Source organism: Rattus rattus, chromosome 9 (assembly GCF_011064425.1).
Source record: "Rattus rattus isolate New Zealand chromosome 9, Rrattus_CSIRO_v1, whole genome shotgun sequence".
Lineage (NCBI taxonomy): Eukaryota > Metazoa > Chordata > Mammalia > Rodentia > Muridae > Rattus > Rattus rattus.
In genome coordinates this window covers 37,072,876-37,092,945 of record NC_046162.1, presented here as the reverse complement: position 1 = coordinate 37,092,945, position 20,070 = coordinate 37,072,876, and the positions used below count along the sequence as shown (strand labels likewise).

The 20,070-nt window shown below is 38.4% G+C and overlaps 1 protein-coding gene across 7 annotated transcripts in view; it reads right to left on the bottom strand.

Annotated features, from left to right (window-relative positions):
- Rapgef6 (Rap guanine nucleotide exchange factor 6) overlaps positions 1–20,070 on the bottom strand; it is a 162,928-nt gene that overhangs the window by 44,235 nt on the left and 98,623 nt on the right. For 4 of the 7 annotated variants that reach the window (XM_032911940.1, XM_032911945.1, XM_032911943.1 and 1 more), the window contains exons 13-17: positions 19,634–19,741; positions 18,338–18,541; positions 14,628–14,736; positions 11,804–12,044; positions 5,299–5,456 (exon numbers count right to left, since the gene is read on the bottom strand). In XM_032911940.1, coding sequence (XP_032767831.1) covers positions 5,299–5,456; positions 11,804–12,044; positions 14,628–14,736; positions 18,338–18,541; positions 19,634–19,741 — 820 coding nt within the window. Of the gene's footprint in view, positions 1–2,847; positions 2,863–5,266; positions 5,457–11,803; positions 12,045–14,627; positions 14,737–18,337; positions 18,542–19,633; positions 19,742–20,070 lie in introns of those variants that run through there. The other 3 variants (XM_032911944.1, XM_032911941.1, XM_032911947.1) reach the window with 2 other exon arrangements.

The window sequence follows — 20,070 nt, the reverse complement described above, 5'->3', positions numbered from 1 at the left end:
CAGAGATTCGTGTGCAGAGATGTGTGTGTGTGTGTGTATTTGCATTTGTTTGTTTATTTTGTGTGACTGGTATGTGGGTGGAACATCATACACATGCCACAGTACTTATGTGGAAGTCAGAGGACAAAATGTTGAAGTTGGTCTTCTATCATGTGGATCCCAGGGACAGAATTTACGAGGGCAGGCTTAGTAAGTCTTAGTAGTAAGTATGTCCTTACCTGCTGAGCTATTTCATCAGCCCTTAGATTCCATCCATCCATCCATCCATCCATCCATCCATCCATCCATCCATCCATCTGGGGGCAGGGTGTGTGTGTGTCTGTCTGTCTGTCTGTCTGTCTGTCTATCTATCTATCTAGGCAGGGTTTCTGTGTAGCCCTGGCTGTCCTCAAACTCACAGAGATCCACCTGCTTCTGTCTCTTAAGCACTGGGCTTAAAAACCTGTATCATCATGTCTGGCTCCAGATTTTATTTTTAAGAAATCAAATTAGACAAATGAAGCAACCACAAACTCCAAATATCTGGACTTTTAAGTTAGAAATACATCTCTGGAGTATATTATTATTATTATTATTACTATTATTATTATTTACAAGATCTCTTTGTGTAACCTTGGTTGTTCTAGAACTCTGTCTAGGACTTGTCTGTCTGTAGACCAGGCTAACCTCAAGCTCACAGAGATTTGCCTGCCTCTGCCTTCTACGTGCTCTGATTAAAGGCCTGTGCCACCATGCCTGACTATTTTTCTATACTCTTATGTTTTTTTGAGGCAGGGTTTTTCTATGCAATATACCTGGCTGTTGTGGAACTCACTTTGTCGTCCAGGATGGCCTCAAACTCACAGAGATCCACCTGCCTCCTAACTGATAGGATTAAAGTCACCACTACCTGCCCTTAATTTACTCTTAAAGATTTATTTATTTATTCCTTTGTGTGTGTGCTTGATTGTCTGAATGTATGAGCACCACATGTGAGCAGTGCGAATAGATCTCATGGAACTGCTGAGCATTGCTCCAGCCCCTAGAGTGCTAACTTTGATTCAGTATGTGAACAACAACAACAACAACAACAACAACAAAACAAAAAAACAAAAACAAAACAACTTTAAAGGAGCTGGGTCTGGTGGTGCATGCCTTTAATCCTAGTGCTTGGAAGGCAGAGGTAGGCAGTTCTGACTGAGGGTAGCCTAGCCTACACCAAGTTCCAGGACAGCCTGGGATATAGAGAGACCCTATATCAAAACAAAACCTTTAAAGATGTACTGACCATGAGATCACACCACTAAAAATAAGATAATTTTTCATGTTTTTAGAAAGATTTTTAAGAAAATAAAGTTTACTTTGTCTTTTGCCTCAAGTTTTACTTTGCTGAACTGATACTTTTTTTTTTCTTTTTTCTTTTTTTCGGAGCTGGGGACCGAACCCAGGGCCTCAAGCGCTCTACCACTGAGCTAAATCCCCAACCCTGCTGAACTGATACTTATGAAGCACTTGCGTACCCAGTGTTCCAGCTGATGAAAACACATTAGGAAGGACAGGCTTGACCTGAGGCATTAACTAATTCCAGAGAATGGGAAGTGGTTCCAGGAAAGACAGTAACGGAAGAGTAGAACCACCAATGAAGTGATCAGGGTGTGTGCACATATACATACATGCCTCCAAGGGGACAGGGGACTAGAAAAGATCAAGAATTGGCATACGTGTCCTATTTATGTCAAGCGAGTATCTAACTCATTTTTTAGGCATTAGACAGTGTTGACTAAGTTCAAAATGTGTTAACATACAAATATAAAACATGGGAATCTATGAAGACAAAGATTTAGCAAAACACAAATTTCCACGATTGGGGACTAAAGAATTTTACCATATCTTTAAACAATGTTGGCAGAACATCACATCCAGATACATAAATATCTAAAGTACTTTGTTAAATAAAATGGTGAGGGAAGTGTAACACCTCATTTGAATCAATGGGATTGGAACACACATTTTACATCAATGAAATCTGTGAGAAGATCTAAATAAATTATTCATTGCAAAACCTGAGGGATAGAGACATTTGTATTAACCATTGTCTATAAAGTTTTACTTTAAAAAAAGTATGGTTATCTATAACTAAAATATCACTAAAGACTTGGAATGCAGACAGAATTAAGTCTGCTGTATCAAATAAATTAAGACAGGGTTTCTGCTACAAAATGAAAAAGCAAGCAAAGAGCTCTGTATGTAAACTCGGTGGGGTGTGTGGAGTCAGAATCCAATTTCGTTTAGCCACACTGAATTTTTTCTTTCTTCTTTCTTTCTTTTTCTGGGATGGGTTTCATGTAGCCCAGGGTGGCCTCAAACATGCCATGTAGTCAAGGATGATCTTGAACTTCAGATCCACCAAGAACTGCTGGCATTACAAGCCTGTGCCACCATGAGAGCTATGAAAGCTTCAGGTCTTTTATATGCTAAGCAAGCACTCTAACAATCCAGCTACATTCCTAGTTTCATACTCTGAATTCTTTAAGCTTCAAGTTATGCTAGACTATAAAAAAATACTTCCAGAAGCATTCCATGACACATGTTCACACACACACACACACACACACACACACTCTACAATATAACAAAAGTAAAATTTCAAAAAACTTTTCACAAGTTGTAAAGTGGCATGTATATTCTGACTCTGTATGAAAACAAAAACATATGTAGTCAAGAAACACAACTAAAAGGCTCGCACCAGTGAGCACTACCTCACGAGTGGAATTCTGCTCCCTATTTTATTGAGTTCTCTATCATATTATATTCTTTTTGAAAATAACAAACTACACACAAAAGACAAAATGATACCAAGATACTTACAGTAAAAACCAACAGCTGTAGGCAGCAAAAATAAAGCAAAATTATAAAAAGTCAGCAATCAAATCAAAGTATTCAATAATTCTACAGCTCTGCCTGCATTGAAACTTTGATCTGGTAAGAACTTTACATGCAGACTCAACACAGCTGAACTTGACTGACAAATACCAGTCATGCTGGCTAATGACAGAAGGTCACTGCAAGGGCTTATGCACAAAGCAAATTCTAGTACTACTGTTCAATGTTAAGAAGCTGAATTTGGAACTGGTAATAACTTTCCCCAAAAAAGCCTGATAACATTCGTGCATCTTTCCCGTACATGTGGAGGTCTCTGATGGGGTGTCCAGCTTTATCACTAGGATGTGCACATGCTGCAGTCTCAGCCTCATGGGACTGTCTCCAGGTAGATTGACAATGCATCTCCGGGTCGTCTTGAGATATTCTCAAGGACAGAACTGTGAAGCCAATCTGAGAGCAATTTGAGAAGTAACTGTTCCTCAGGGCTGACTCAGTTCCACAGTACAACTGTCTAAATTTTAACCATTTCACCTCCCATCCCCCTTTTTTTGTTACCCTTTATCTTCCTTTTACCACTTCTTTCTCTTCTTTCATTTAAGTCCTTTTTTATTCCTTCGGCACCACTTTCTAATTATTTACTCATTTACTTTTGTCTGTGTGCATGCATGGGAAAGGTCAGAAGATGGCAATTGGGAATCAGCTCGCTCCTACCAATGGGGTCCAAAGAGCACACTCAGATTGTCAGACTTGGTGGCAAGTGCTTTCTTTAACTTGGGTCTTCACCACCAGCATAAATATAAATGCTTAGGACGTCAATACAGCCAAAAAACCCAAAACAACAACAACAACAACAACAACAACAACAACAGCAACAACAACACCCATAAAACCATATGCCTTTTCTAATAATTGCTTTAATAAAAACATGCATATTTAAGATTGTGAATCTTCTATGGAATGTAAGAAATATACCACTGTACACCACATACAGACAAAGAGAAACAGATTTTGATTGCACAACATGATGGACACGTGAAGACATGAAAACATGCTGCTTTCAGCAGAGGAATGGGCTGGAGCACTGGAGAGTAGCACTAAGGGTAAGAGACCGCTCACTGGTTACAAGGGGAGAATCTACAGGTGCCAAAGCACAGGCCGCTTTCAAGAAGCAGTGAAGCAACAGGTGGTCAGAACAGGCAGCGAGAGAGAAATTCATCCCCGAAACACCTCAACCCTGTACAGACATTTCTTCCACGTCACAGAGAGGAACCCAGCCTCTGCATCTGGGACACCTTAGTGCTCACTCTTTCTGAAGCAAATAATTCATTTTATGTACTCATAAGTAGTTTTGCATTTATTTATGATTTTTGTCTGATGACGAGACTTCACTAATACGGCAAGAGCTAGAAGTTAAGTGGAGTTATGACTCCCTGAAATATTTGTTCTACAGTTGGCAGCCCTACGGAAGGTGCGATGCACAGCATCGGCCTGCTGAGCATCATGGCTCTAGCCTCAGTTGGGAATGGGAGAGAACAGTGTACACAACTACTTTCACTGGTCTGTGTTTTCGTTAAAGCTTGGAGTTTGTAGGTTGTTATAAAAAAAAAAAAATCCCAAGAAATAATGTACAATACAACCTTCAGCAAATGCTTTCTGTTGTGCTAAGGTTTTTTTATTTAAGTTGCTGTAAGAAAAGAGAAACTTTACTAATACACCTACATTTTCTTTCTGGCACTGAAATGTACGTGAACAAACTCCCTTCCTCTGTGCACTAGAACTGAAAACGTAAGTTCAATCAGAAACACGTGGAGGGACCACTTTCCCCATCTCTACCTTTTGTCTTTTCTTGAAAAACATTTCACATCTTTTCAAGTGATGGGTATATAATCAGTTCTTTATAATGAAATTTTAGATCATATAGTTATGTGACATTTTATGCCTCCGGGCACCAATACATGTAGAAAGCAGCTTGATGTTCCATCCTGAAAATCATTAGCAATGTAAACAATGCTACACTCTGGTAACAATTCTTGACCAACCCCCAAACCAACAAAACAAACAAACCAGAAACAACTTTAGTGTCACATGCTGAGGGTAAAAAATCAGTGCTTCTAAGAAAATTACTAAGATGCTTTAATATTTAGAGATATGAAGACAACCTGCCTTAATTCTTTTTCACAGTCTGTTTTCATTCCATCACTCAGCAATTTCTGAAAAATACCACTGAGATTGTTTTATTATCAAGTTTCAATTTTCAGGGAAGTAACCTTGTGCTTAGGTTTAAAAAAAAAAAGAAGACGACGACGACAATTTTCCCCACTAGCTTTTTTCATGAAGTAAAAAGCCAGAGTCAGAAGTGAAAACCGCAGGCTAACCCAGTATCTGCTGCACAAAGCTCAAGTGATGGAGCCATAGGAAGTTACATGGAAATGTTACCTGAAGGATTGGAAAAGTCCAACATGCTAGTGGTAGGCTGTAAGAGATCTGGGCTGCTGGACGAGAGTGTTCCAGGAATTGGCATGATAGCCAGGCTGTGCCTACAGTGCCTGGTTCCCACAATGCTGTCATCTTGTGATTGACTCAGGCCTCCGTCACTTTAAAAGAAAAACATGTATTACTTTCAAGTATTAGAAGGTACTTACACAGCAAACAATTTGACTTCCTAAGTACAAAGGTGTAACAAGAACAAAATCAACTCAGTGTCATGATTCAACCAGTTAGATTAAAACATCTCAGCGAACAAAAAGGAATGAAGATACAGCAATGAAATGTTTTTGATAGTTACATTAAAATGAAGTAGAAAACAGAAGTAATTCTACTAATCACAAATAATGAGTTTGTTTCCTCTGGTTTTGGTACAGAACAACAGTTTAGGGACTGATTTACTGAGCTATATATGACTACAGCACAGGAAGTGTCCCCTCCAATCACATGATAATCGCAAGACAGTTTAAGTCAGTAACAGCTCTCTTTTAAGGTTTCAAAACTGCATATTAACTAAAATGCCATTATCTAGGACAACAAAATATTCTTCTTTTAAAACATTTAGAATATTACACAGGTTACTCTAAAGCCACTGTAAGGAAAAATATAGACAGTTAAACTTTGTGTATTTTCCAAATATTACTTTAATTATAAAGTAAAACTGTTGTATAGAATTTAAGATCACAGTGAAAAAGATTTCCATCATCAGCAATGACCAAAGTAAGAGTTATTCCCTAAACTGACTAGCATTGAAATGCTTTCTTTAGTATCTATTTCCATCTCCATTTTACTCAGCACAGCCTTCTGTTTTGTTTGTGTTCCACAGAGGTATCACAGAACACTTACCAATCATCATGGAAAAGATTAAACTACAATCTAAAAGATGAGTGATATAGAATATATTTAGAATATGTTAAAGCCAAATATGGGATACAGGCAGACTATGAAAGGAAGCAAGATGGAGAGTAATGGACTGTTAATAGCAAGACCAGAAAGATAGCCAGGACAAGAGAATATAGTCAGGAAGGCATGAAGGTATGGCATGGAAGGAAGTCACTGTGATGGTAGACAGACTACTATAAGGTTGCCTTGAGTGAATTCCTTCTCTAGCTGGCCACTGGCTGAAGGACTACTACAAAGACTGAGTGAGCCCAACTAGATGAAGAACAGTATTTGTCTTTATGAAGAGAGCCAAGTACTGTACCCAAATGAATAATCCAAACCTACAGGAGAGGATCGTTTACTTTAACTTGTCACTGAGAAGTAGTGGGATAACAATACAACTGATACAAATAGCATTTATCTTCAAGGAGAAACATCAACCTACTCTTATGAAAAGAAATACTGTATTTGGTGAGTAATTCATGCTTACCCTAAGCTAGCTCTCTACAAAGTTGGTTGCTGCTGTCACAATTAAACATTTTAGGATTAGCTAGGAGGAAAAAAGAAATGCTACTGAGTATTTAAATCATAAAAAGTGTAAAGATCACAGAGGACTCTTGGGTCTGGGATCAGTCAAAGAAGCACCTAACCCTCAAGGGACTGGAGGCCCTAGGAAGTTTAGAGGACTGGTGTGGTGGGTGGGGTGGGGACATCCTTGTGGAGACTGGGGGTGGGGGGAGAGTATGGGATGTGATGTGGAACAGTCGGGGGATGAACAGGGAGGGGAATAAAATCTGGAGTGTAAAAATTAAAAAAAAAAAAAGAATTCTGTAATGCTATTGGGGAGGAAAAATAAACACAGAAAATGTTAATAATTTCAAATGTTCTGATATATTTAGTGTGTTAGAATCCATAATTAAAGCCATAACTGTCAATAAAAAATGTGTAAAGATCTATTTTTGAACAGTAAGTCTTTCTCTAGTTGATGTCTGAAAACAAACACACCAGTGTTTTGATTCATAAGGTCAGGTAAGCAAATCCAAGGAAACAAACCTTTAAAGACATGATCTATTCTTAACTAACAACACTAAACTAAGATTAGAATTGTTTTTTGATACAGGGTCTCATATAGCCTTGACTGTTCTTCAACATTCTATCTGGTGAGAATGACCTTGAACGCCCAATCATCCTACCTCCACCTCCAAAGTGTTGGTTTTCTATGGGGCCTGTGGTCAAAGACAGAGACTTTCAGAAGGGAAGCAAGCACTCTGCCTATGAAGTCAGGTCCCCAGCCCTGGGTCAGAGTTTTACATTACAGGCAATTTACCACAGAGGCAAAGCTCACAAAATATGAAAAGTTCTTAATATTTACTATCACTTAACATTGATTCTGCTTTTTAATAATTAATACCACAAGACTATCTAGCTACACTCATAGCAAGTAGATTATAAATTCATAGTAATTAGGGTGTGAGCATGTAGACATGAAAACTCTGTCCTGCGCAATTCAAGCTATGACAGAAATGAAGTAGTTAATTTGCAAAAAAAAAAAAAAAAAAAAAAAAATCCATGCTTAAAGTTGAACTGATAAAGCCTATTTGAAAATAATCATGTCATTTCTTACCAAAACAGTCTCCTGAGAAGTGATGCAGTAACAGAAACAAAATATTTTTGAAAAATTCCTCAATAATTAGTTCCCTAACATTTAAAATGTTTGAAATAAAAATAATTAGTTTTCTTATGAAACCAAAGAGGCCACAAAATAACTCCAACATTACAAGCAAACAAAAAAAAAATATACTGGTATTTGGAGAGGAAAACAGTTCTTGATGCAGAGAACGAAACAGCATATCTCTAAGGTACAGTGATGTCGCTTGGGCAACCATGAGTAGAGAGAGTAAAGCTGAGCCATTTTAAAAAGGGAAATTGATTCCCTGAGTGGAATTAGCCTTGGCTAATGAAAACCATGCTTTATCTCATAATTTATGGATGGACCCACATCAACAACTTGTCAAAAACTTATTTTCATTTTAACTTTTTTATTTTTTAAAGATTTATTTATTTTATGTACATGCCCTCTCTGCATGTACACCTATACACCAGAAGAGGGCATCAGATCCCATTACAGATGGTTATGAGCCACCATGTGGTTGCTAGGAATTGAACTCAGGACCTCTGGAAGAGCAGTCAGTGCTCTTAACCTCTGAGCCATCTCTCCAGCCCATACTTCTTTTTTTAAAGAAAAATTCTTTTCTTCCTGCTCCCACAAATACTGTAATAGCTGCCCTGTTCTTAAGAGGATATGTGGGAGAAATAGAATTTGAAATGCTTCAGCTAAGGAGCTTTAGCACATAGGGATTCAGAAACTACAGAATTAAAATTAATTAATATTTCATCTTGGTTTTTGAGACTGGGTTTATCTGTGTAGCCCTGGCTGGCCTGGATGCCACTCTGTAGACCAGGCTGGCCTCAAACTCAAGAGATCTGCCTGCCTCTGCCTCCTGAGTGCTGGGATTAAAGGTAGGTGTGTGTGTGTGTGTGTGTGTGTGTGTGTGTGTGTGTGTGTGTGTGGTGTGGTGTGTGTGTGTGTACCACTACCACCTGGCAAAACTACTTGATTTTTAATCTCAATTAAAAGAACTGAAATATTTTATAGTAGGAAAGATGAAAGACAAGGGGAAAAAAGGGAAAACTTATTTGTGCTTTATAAAACAAACAAAAACATCTGTCCTTCTTGCTACTTTTCATGTCTAACATACCAATCTCTTATACTAGGGCTTGTGGTGTATTTGTAGCTCTTGTGAGGCTGAAGCAGGAAGATCACTTGACCACAGGAGCTTGAGGGCAGCACTGGCAACATGGCAGGACATAATCATCATGAGATCTATTGAAAGGGTGTTGTATCCTTGGATAAGCATCTGTATGGATCATTTGAACTCATGTTTTCTGCCTATTATCTACTGATATCACAGTCTTGTTTTTCCCTTGAAATGATTTCCAGGAGTTTGTCAGAGAGGGTGAATCTCTGTAGTGGGTTGAATGAGTATGTTTCCTATCAACTCAAATATTTGAACACTTGTTTCCCAGTTGGTGGTGCTGTCTAGGGAAGCTTAGATAGTGCAGCCTTGCTAGAGGAAGTACATCACTGAAGACGACTTTGGGTGTTTAGAGTCTCATTCCATTTCCTGTTTGCTGTCTTTGCAAAATGAAAAAAAAAAAAAAAACCAAACAAACAGAAATGAACTTATTTACTGGATGTGGGTGACGCATACCTGCACTTCTAGCACTTGGGAAGAAGAAAGAGTTCAGCCCTTTAAAGAGTTTGAGACCAGCTATGGCTATACAGTGAATTCAATGCCAGCTGGAACTACTTGGGGAGACCCTTTTTCAAAAAAAAAAAAAAAAAAAAAAAAGCCAAGAACTAGTGATCTGGTTCAATGGTATAATACTTGCCTTACATGGGGAAGGCCTTCCAAAAACTGCAAGAAAAATTACCCAAATTCATTTTAAATGATTAATAGTATCAAAAATAATAATACATGTTCTCAAAAATACAGAGTAACTAGTCTAACATAAAAATGAAAACCGAATTCTCACAAACTGGTCTCAGAAATCTGTAGAACTCTTATCTTTTAGTGACTGAAATGACTGACATTATATATCATACTGCATCCAAGAGAGGTGTAACACAAAGCAAAAAGCTCAGCAAATGAAAAATTAAATAAAAATATATCCTGAATTTAAAGAAACCCACTTTTAGTAGATCTTTCTTCCTTGGTACCAATTAAAAGTTATCATGTGGGAAATACTCCTGGTGACAGCAACTTCTGTGTTTCCTGCTATGAACCTGGTGTCCATGCCTAGTATCCTACTTCCACTCTCCAAAGAATATGCATAATGCCACTGGCTTAGTTGCCCAGGAAGGGTCTCTAATGAGCCACAGTCACAACATTCTCTAGTTGTAGATCCTACCTGACATAACCATACTACCAGTTGCAATGATGTACATACTCTAGACCAAGCCATCAGGGCTTCTGGAGGTAGATCGCAAGAAAGGCACTCTCTGTGTGAACTATTTCCTGCTTTCTGGGCCCTAGGTTTTTCTCCTTTCCACCGTGACTTCAAACACGTCCCAAGCTTGTTAGTGTAGGCTATCCTTCTAAGGTCTCTTCACCCAACTTCCTCTGGTGTCAGTGTTTGCTGATATGTACAATAATAAATAAATATTTTGGCTGTTTTAAAGTTGTGGTTTTTATAACCTAGTCACCTCAGTGAAAGCAGGAAATGAATGAGCAATGAGCTCTAGAGTGGAATTAGAACAAAGCCATTACAATTACGTCTCAAATGAGCGACTAATTAATTGAAGAGAAAATTTGTCTCCCTGGCTAGAAGTAAGAACTTGTGAAGAATATTTCTTTATCTTTCAGAAGTGTGTGTGTGTGTGTGTGTGTGTGTGTGTGTGTGTGTGTGTGTGTGTGTGAGAGAGATGGGGACATACATATGCTTGTGTGTGTCTATGTGTGTAGGGGGCCAGGAGGCTGACATCAGCTATCTTCCTTAATGTCTATATTTTATTTTTCTCAGAAAGTTGACAAAAAATCTCTGGAATCAGAGCCTACCAATGCTACAAGACTGGATGGCTATGAAGCCTCAGGGATCCTCCCATCCCCGCCCCCGACAGCTGAAGTTACAGGTATTAGCTAGTGTACCTAGCTTATTACAATGTGGGTGTGGGGTCATCATACCTGAGTGGCCAGGGCTCCATCTACTGAGCCACTTTCCTAGCATGAGAGTCTTCAATGCTAATGAAGACAGAAGACTGCACATGTGTTTTTCTTGGATGCACCTTTTTGTCAGTGACAGTTCACTATCTTAACTGATTCACCAAGTACTGGATACACCCTTTGTTTTACGTACTGTACTTGCTTAGTACTTTGTAAAATTGGTAATACATATCCTGGAGTTATTCTTAACCATGACACTTCAGTGGAGTGATTCAATGATCATTTTACAAACCTCAATTTGCATACAAAATTCTTAGATTTTATTTAATTTTGGAGATATCTCATGTTTGAAACAAAAAATAGATTTAAACTGGGAATGGTGAATGTATGCCCAGAAATCTGAAGGCTATGGTAGAAGCTTTTGAGCTCCTGCCAATATGTGGTATATTTATAGAAAGACGATCTCAAAAAGACCAAATATCAAAAACTTCACCATTAGAATTCAGGAGAAAGTAATACTAGCAATAAAAAATGACATTTAAAAACAAAAAAAAAAAATTACTAGCGATGAACATGTCCCAAGACTTAAGATATGCAAATTTACAGATCCCGTGAATTGAAACTGGACCCTATATAGAAAAATATACCATATGAAACAATCTTCTCTAGAATTCACAATACTAAAAGCTACCAGTGATAAATTCTACAGATAATGTGGAGAATTCTGATTTCACTCATGCACTATTTGAAGATTTTATGATGAATAAAAACAAACACGAGTCAGAGTTTGCTTCCCTACCATAAAAACCAGTCAGCATTACAGCCCCACACGATACATTGGTATTACCCACCTAAATAGTTTTGGAGGCAAGATACTAAATCGTGTTTTATCCAAAATTTTCCTGATTTTATTTCTTCCACCTGAAACGGTATTTGCTTTAATTTTCTTGTTTCCTTTCTCCTGTGGCGCCTGCTCAATATCCCCTGGGACATCTTGAATTGAATGACGATTACTTTTTTTTTCAGCAATTTTGGGAATATGAGGGACACCAGATTTCTCTTGTTCAGTCCTACTGAGCAATTCTTTGAACACTGTGGAAATAAACAAACATCATTTTCCTTTTCTTTGTTAAAAAGTTTTATACCAACACATTTTAAGGAAAAACATCATCGCTTTCTCAGTCTAATACTCATTTTAACATCAGCTGCTAGATTCCCAAAGTGGTAAGATGAAGTCACTGGGAAAAACTGAGAGGAAACAGGTAGGCTGCCAGCAGTGTGAAAGATGGGTACTACACAGTGAGACTGCTCTCATACGGCTCTACCGTGTGAGCCAGTAGCAGCCTAGTCCAGGGCTTGCTTTTCTCTGTGCTGCTTCTTCTGTCATTTCTTTCCTCTCTTACTTCCCTTTTGCGGTTCTGACACAGGATTTTGCTTCACAGCCTGGCTTGAACTCTCAGTATCTTCCTGCTCCAGCCTCCCAAGTGCTGGGATTACATGTGTGTGCCACTCCACTGGGCTTGTTAAAAACAATGACCTGTACATACTTACGGAGATCAGGATGTTATGCACTCATATCCCCAACCACTGTTATGTCCATGTTTGCACTGTCCCTCAAGCCTTTCTCAGTCTAAGCCTGATTTCAGGCCAACACTGCTTTTGCTGCCACAGAAGAGAGACCATGCCGAACTGGTCTCTGTGCCAGACTGGACGATCTTAGCGTAATGTCTTCCGATACTATCCACTTTAGCCAAGTGTCAGGATTTGACCTGGGCTGTGGCTTAATACTCCTAAATATCATGTACCGTCCTTTTACCTACTAATGAGCCTCAGGCTGATTCTTAATCTTAGTGATTTGTGAGAGCAGCAATAAGTAACATACAGGTATTTCTTAGGTGTATGATGTCGTTTCTTGTGGTTATCCACTAAGGAGGGAGACAGCACCCTCATGCACAGGTTCTGTTTAGCCGTATGAAGAGCTTGTCTTCTCCATAGCAGTTATGCTGAGTTACACTGACACCCAGAGTGTGAAGAATGCCTTTCGCACACATCCTTATCATCAACATCTGCTATATGTTTTCTTCTTTGTTTAAAGTTACTTAAGACAGAAGATGACTATGGCCTAGATTTGTAGTTTTCTGATGGTTAATAATATTGAGTACTTTCTCAAATATTTGTTGACTATGTCTGTTTCTTCTTTTAAGAAGTGTCTGTTTAGATAATTTGCTCATTAAAAACCATAAGATTGCTTTTTTCATTTTCTTTAAAGATAGCATTTCATTATATATCTCAGCTACACTTAAACTTTCAATCCTGCTTCAGCTTCTAAGTGCTTTCCTTTCCTCCTTTCTTGTCTTATATTTTGGAGATAATGTCTTAGGTAGTTCAGGCCAGCTTTGGAATCCTAATTCTCCTGCCTCCACCATACCAGCTTTTTGAGATCTTTACATAATCTGCATATTAAGGTTTTGCTAGAAGAACTGACAAATATTTTTTCCCCATCTTGTAGGGTTTTCAGCAAGACAAGACTATACTGCCATGATGAAAGCATTTGAAAAATGAGACTTATTTTTTTTATACTTATGTGCACATATGAGTGTCTGGCATGTGTGCATGTGCCTGCTGAGTTCAGAAGAGGGCATCAGATTCTTTGAACCTGCAAATGCAGATGGATTTTGCCTGATGTAGGTGCTGGAAAAAGAACTGAGGTCCTCTGGAAGGATAGCAAGTGCTTTTAACCACTGAGCCATCTCTTCAGCACCAAGAGAGACATTTCAGTTTGCCCTAAGACCCCAAGCGCTCCATTTCCTTCTGAAAGGCAATCTAATCAGCCTAAAGGGATTTTCTTCCCCTGTCTTGTAAAAACTCCCAAGTGGCCTTTGGTTTTTAGTTGCTATTCTGGATTTATGGCTATCATTCTCATGATTTTAACCAAAATTCAATACAGTCTAAAGCAAGTGTTAATAAATCATAAAAATGTCTAAAGCAAATGACAACAAATCTTAACAATTACAAGAACAAATGAATGGTACGTTTGGTGACAAGCACAAGCTTAATACCTCTTTTATTCTGCTATGAATATGAAACACAAACGACGTGCGGTACAGATATAGGTCAGCTACAGCATTCAGCTATACTCAGCTTACACTCAGGCCTAGCCCCGTCCTTATACTACAGAACTGAAGAACACAGTGTAGCTACGATAAATGTTTCTACACAGAACCAAAGGACATGCTGTTTAGAAATCTCACTCATATATTTCAATGCTTCATTCAGTTTACTTGATGAAACAACTAATCTGGCGTTTGATTCACTGTGGAAAGCTCGGTTTGAAGGTCGGGAGTAGAAAAAAGCCTGCTTATGAGTTCTAAGCTTTATTTAGGTCATCTAGGTTTTATTGCTGTACTCTGTACTGCACAGTACACAACAGGAACTCGAGAGATACTTTACATAGGACCGAAGCTGTATCACTATTTCCTTAGGTTTAGGAGTACTTCTATTTCCATGAAATTTAGATTATATAAAAATTATCGATTATAAAATCCTAATAACCTTAGCAGCTTCACAATAAAGTTTCTATTTTACTATCATCTACCTCACTGAAATGACTTTTAGCTTTTCTATTACTCAAAATAAAACAAAACCTTATCTCAATAGCTTTACAACAAAACTTACCAAAAATGTTGGTCTTCACAGTAAGTGCAAGATGAGTATTATTCCTCAAAATTTCAAGGGCTTTAGCAAATGTAATATTCTCAAAGTTTTGCCCATTGACTTCCATTATCTTGAAAATATTTTAAAAATACAAATTAAGACAAAGATAATAGTAGTCACATTTATAATCTTAAAAGCTTAAGAGTAGAAAAACTAAATAGAACTTGAATAAATCACACCATATATAAACAATGATGAGAAGCTGGGCTATCATTTTTTTCCCTGTATGGCTTAATTTCCAAATCTTGCATTCCATGTATTTTAAAAGTTTATTTTCTTTGGGATCCCAAAGGATATGGCCCAGTAGTCAAGAGCAAGAACTGCTCTCACAGAGAATGCAGTTCAGTCTGTACACGCATGGTACCTCACAATCACCCACAACTCCAATTCTAGGTGATCTAATACTTTGTCCTGACCTCTGTAGGCTCCAGGCAAGCATATGATGCACAGACATTTAGGCAAAACACACATACACCTAAAATAAATAAACCTAAAAAAGAAGAGGGGGAGGGGGAAAAGTAAAACAGGGACCGGAGAGATGGCTGAGTGGGTAAAGGTGCTTGATCCCCAGAACCCACATGGTGAAAAGAGAGAACTTACTTCTCAGACATCCACACATACATCATGACTCGTGTGTGTGAATAAGAACATATACATACACTAAACATAATAAAATATATGATAATTTGTAAGTGAAGAAAAATTTTAATCATGTTTAGCTCACAAGATGAAAACACTACTTATGTATATTCATGCAGATTTTAGTCAAATAGTCTAAAGGGAAATTTAGTGCATTCCAAGGTATTAACTTAATTTAATAGCAGCATGCTAATACTGAATGCAACAGTGCATGCCTATAATCCCATACTAAGGCAAGAGGACTCAAAGTACAGAGCTACACAGTCAGGCTTTGTCTTAGGGGAAAACCAAATCAGGATTCTAAATATTTCCTATATTTTTCTTTCCTTTTTTTAATTAATAAAAGAACCAGGCAGGCAGCCAAAAGCAGCACTACCGTGATGTTTTTTTCTGCAGGTGAGAAACTGCTTCTTCGCAGAAGGGACTCCTTAATTTGGTTATACCCCCTCACCACACAAAATGTTTAGTAGACTGGGGGTGAGGGTGGGAGGAAGCAAATCCTAAGGGCAAAGAAAATAATGAGCAAAATTCTTCAGCAAACAAAAAGCAAAGAGAACAGACTTCAGAAGTGACACAGAAATTCCCAAAGGAGAAGAGAATACAAAACATATATTAGGAAAAGAAAGGTCAATAGAAGCGAAACTCAGAATTCCACAAAGACAGGTCAGGCCCATTGTGGTGGCACACCTTTAACTCCCGTGGACTCTGAGTTTGAGGCCAGCCTGGTCTACAAAGTGAGTTCCGGGTCAGCCAGGGTTACATTGTGAGACTCTGTCTCAAACAAGGCAAACAATACCAAATAACTCATATCTATACACCAAAGTGCCCTGGCACTGAAGACGGCTCCAGTCAGTTCACAGTTCCCAACAACTCTGAATCTCAAGGACGAAGAATAAAGATATGTCTGTGTAGGGATCAATAGTATGAAAAAAGGGCAGGCTTCTGGCTTCCATTGGGCAACGATATGATAAGGGGATATTTTTCTGCAACTTCAATATTCTTAAGAGTAAAACCAGTTACCATAGAACTGTATAATACACTAAACATCTTCAAGTATATACAGATGTCTGTAGAGTGAGAAATCACAGAGATGCATGATCTAACACATTAGAGGTGACTGTGGGAGAAAGGATGGAAGAAGCAAAACCAGACAGATTTCACATCTGGAATATAACTTTTAGATCTCACTGTCCTCTTACCTACTATGAGAAATGATGCTTTTAAATGTTTTATAAAATTCTTTAAAAATCATAATAAACTAATTCTAAAATACTGACTGTTAGATATTTTTAATGAGTAGACTGAGGAAAGGGCCAGATTAAAAAACTTTCTTCAAGAAATCAAAGGATTGCTACCACCCCCAACCCCCACCCCCGTGCTCACTCCCCACAGTGTCTCACTGCATGGCTAGCCCTGGCTGGCCTGAACTCAGAGATCTATCTGCTTTTGCATCCAAGTCATGGGATTAAAGGTGTGCATCACCAAGCCTGACTTACTACGGTTTCCCCATACCCTACCCACCAGCTTCTGACATTCAGGGTATTGTAGGCCATTCAGTGGCCTCTACTCACTGTGCACCAGCAATAATCTCTAGGTTTGATACCCTAGGGGCTAGAGATAGAGCGTAGTAGAACACAGTGCTCACCCAGCATGTGTGGAGCCCTGGGTTTTATCCCTGTGTATACGATCAACAAACCAAACAACAACAAACTCCTAACAAAAACAAAATGAAAGAGTGTACATGTCTATTTTAGACATTGCCAAATGATGGCCATTTTGTGTGTGAACTGAAGATTAGCAAGAAAACAACACTGATGTACATGAAAATCATCTATAGAGCTTTTTAAAAATACAGATTCCTGGGGCAAGCATGTAAGTTGGTGTTAAAGTGCTTGTCTCACATTAGAAAGCTGTGGTCTGATTTCCAGTGCTTGAAAATAAAACAACCAAAATTAAAAAAAAAAAAAAAATCACAACAGGTTCCCAGGCTTTTCTGTTGATATTAATAAAATTACTTACCAATAAAATTACTTATCAATAAAATTAATAAAATGACTGAGGGAGCTTGGGAATTACATTTAATATGTAAGGTGCAGTATATTACATTTTTAATTAGGTTGTACAATAGCTACTTAATTCCTAAAAGGAATAAGCCAACCAGGTATAATGGCACATGACACTGGCACACGCCCAGCACTCAGGAGGCAGAGCTCTGTGCGTTCAAGGGCAGCCTAGTCTACTATATAATGACTTTAAGGACACAGTGAGACCCAGCCTAGAAACCAAAACCCAGAAAGAATAACAACAACAAACCAAGTAAAAAACAAACAAACAAACAAACAAACAAACAAACCAGTAAGCTACAACCAATTCCTCCCACATCTCGGCTTTTCCTGGTTTTTCATCTGGTTCACTCTGCTTATAACTGCAGCTGTGGCACTACATGGACATTAATCTGATGCTATCACCGAATCTTCAGCCACTTATATTAAAAGCATTTTGAAGCTTCTATTGTATCACACTTGTAAGGGTGCTAATTCATGAACATTTCTAGAACATTTTGAAGTTGCCAAGGATAAATTTCATAATCCTTGGGAAATAGGGAGGGCCATTCAAAAAAACTGACTGAGTCCTGTAGAACACATGGTTTCAACATTATAAAATTTCCCATCAAAAGTAACGAATATATGATAAATATTTTGAAGACAAATCCTATTTCAATATTAGCGCTCGGGCTGAGGAGATAGCTTGGCTGGGAAAGTGAGGACCTGACTGCCTGGTGCTGGGAAGGTAGAGATGGGGATCCCTGGCGCCTGCTGAGCAGATGCCCTAGCCAATTTGGCAAGTTCCAGGCCACTGAAGCTGGCAAGGAGGAAAAAAAGGCAGGCAGCCCCTAAGGAAAACACTCAAAGTTGTCTCTGCTGTGGACACGCACGCTCTTCACTCTCAAAACTGCCCTCCCCAAAAAGAGACAGAAGTAACAGATACATTGTCTATCAAAGTTCGTACTTAAGTGTGGGTTACTCACTCACCTGGTCACCCCGTTTCAGTCCTGCATCAGCAGCCTTGCTACCAGGCTCCACTACTTCAACAAAGACACCAAACCCCTTCTCGCTGCCTCCCGTGAGGCTGAAGTGCAGCGGGGACTCACGGGACGCCTTCTGCAGTACAACCTGCCTCCACTTAGCCTTTGCAGCACAGGCGATGTTCAGTAATCTGAGGTGACCGTTCATTTTCTGTGAAGCAGAAGACTGAGGTGTACATGTATGTATCTATTTTTACAGGCTTTAAAATATCCTACAATGGTTAGGATTAGAACCAAAAAACCACAAACTGTAGAACTTGTGACAAGGTAAACAAGACAGGAGAGGGTACTTCCACCCTAGAGCACTCAGTACAATTTCTCAAGTGTTTTAAAAGACTTTTTGTTAATGAAAGGTTATCCCGAATCTGCTGAATTTAATGTATTATTCTTGTATACCTCCTGGCTGTTATACAAAACAGGATTTTCTAAAATTCTATTTTAAAACTAGAGTAACTTCCTATTGCCTAATATTCAGACACATCCAAGTTTCCATGTCTTCAAAAATTAACTTTTTAAAACTCAGTAACATTCTAACTTGAAGTTCTATCCCAAATTTAATATTCAACAATTCTCAAACAGGGAATGTAATGTGTTTGTGAACATGATATGGCTCTAATAAAAAGCTATAGATATTTTTTCTTCCAGGCCAGCAATCAAATTCTATACTTGTACATAGTACCTTAGAGTGGGAGATTTCAGTGAATGGGATTGGGGGCAATCCAGGACTCAACCTCGCTTTGTTTAAATAGCTACTCATTGACACTGTGAGAGCTAAACGATGGTAGTGTGCCTGGATGAGTCAAGTTCCCCAATCTCTGTTTATGCTTCCTCATTCTGTACAGAGCAGATATGCTACAACCAAGTCTACAGGAACTGAGGGTAAAAAGGGACCAGGGTTGCCACTTTGTTCCTTCTGTGCTCAATTCAACCCACTTGCTCTGGGAACTACACTCCTGAGTATTTTCTCTGTTTTCAGGTTTACCTCACTATAGTTTTCACAATCTGCCCAAATTGGAGATTACCATTTTCTACTGAGATCTGAGGCATAAGCTTAGGAAACCTGTCCATGTGCACATTCTAACAAGAGGCTAGGTCCAAAACAAAATGAACATGTTTTATTTTGGTGAGGAATTCTCATCCTACAACAGATATAGGAGTAGAACTTGTTCTGAGTTGCTGTTTTTTACTGAGGGAGTACAGAGAACTATGAATTATAAAAGTAATAAATTCTTTTGAGCCTTACTGTATCTTCCAAATTTTTTTCAAATTCTTCTAGAAATCGAGTCATAGCAGGATCACCTTCAAAATCATTAAAATGATTATTTACCCATAAGAGTACAATCCGGGTCACCTGTGGAAACAGGAGAAAGCATGTGGTTATGCGGTACTCTTCTATCTTCTGGCTCCTCTTGAGCGTCCTTTGTTCTAGGCAGTTTAATCTCAGCATATGTTTCCTTTGGTTCAGCAAGAAGACACAAACGAAGATGTGTATTTCACATAAGCGTCTTAAACACAAGCCTTTGTATCTTGTAAGTGCAGGCAATAATTTCAAACATTAAAGGTGTTAAAAATGTACTTGACCAAAATTGTGAAGAAAAACATATCTAAAAAATGTCACTAAATACTGTCAAATTTTCAAAGCCTTGAGTTATTATTTTGTTGCATAGTTAAGTAAAAAAA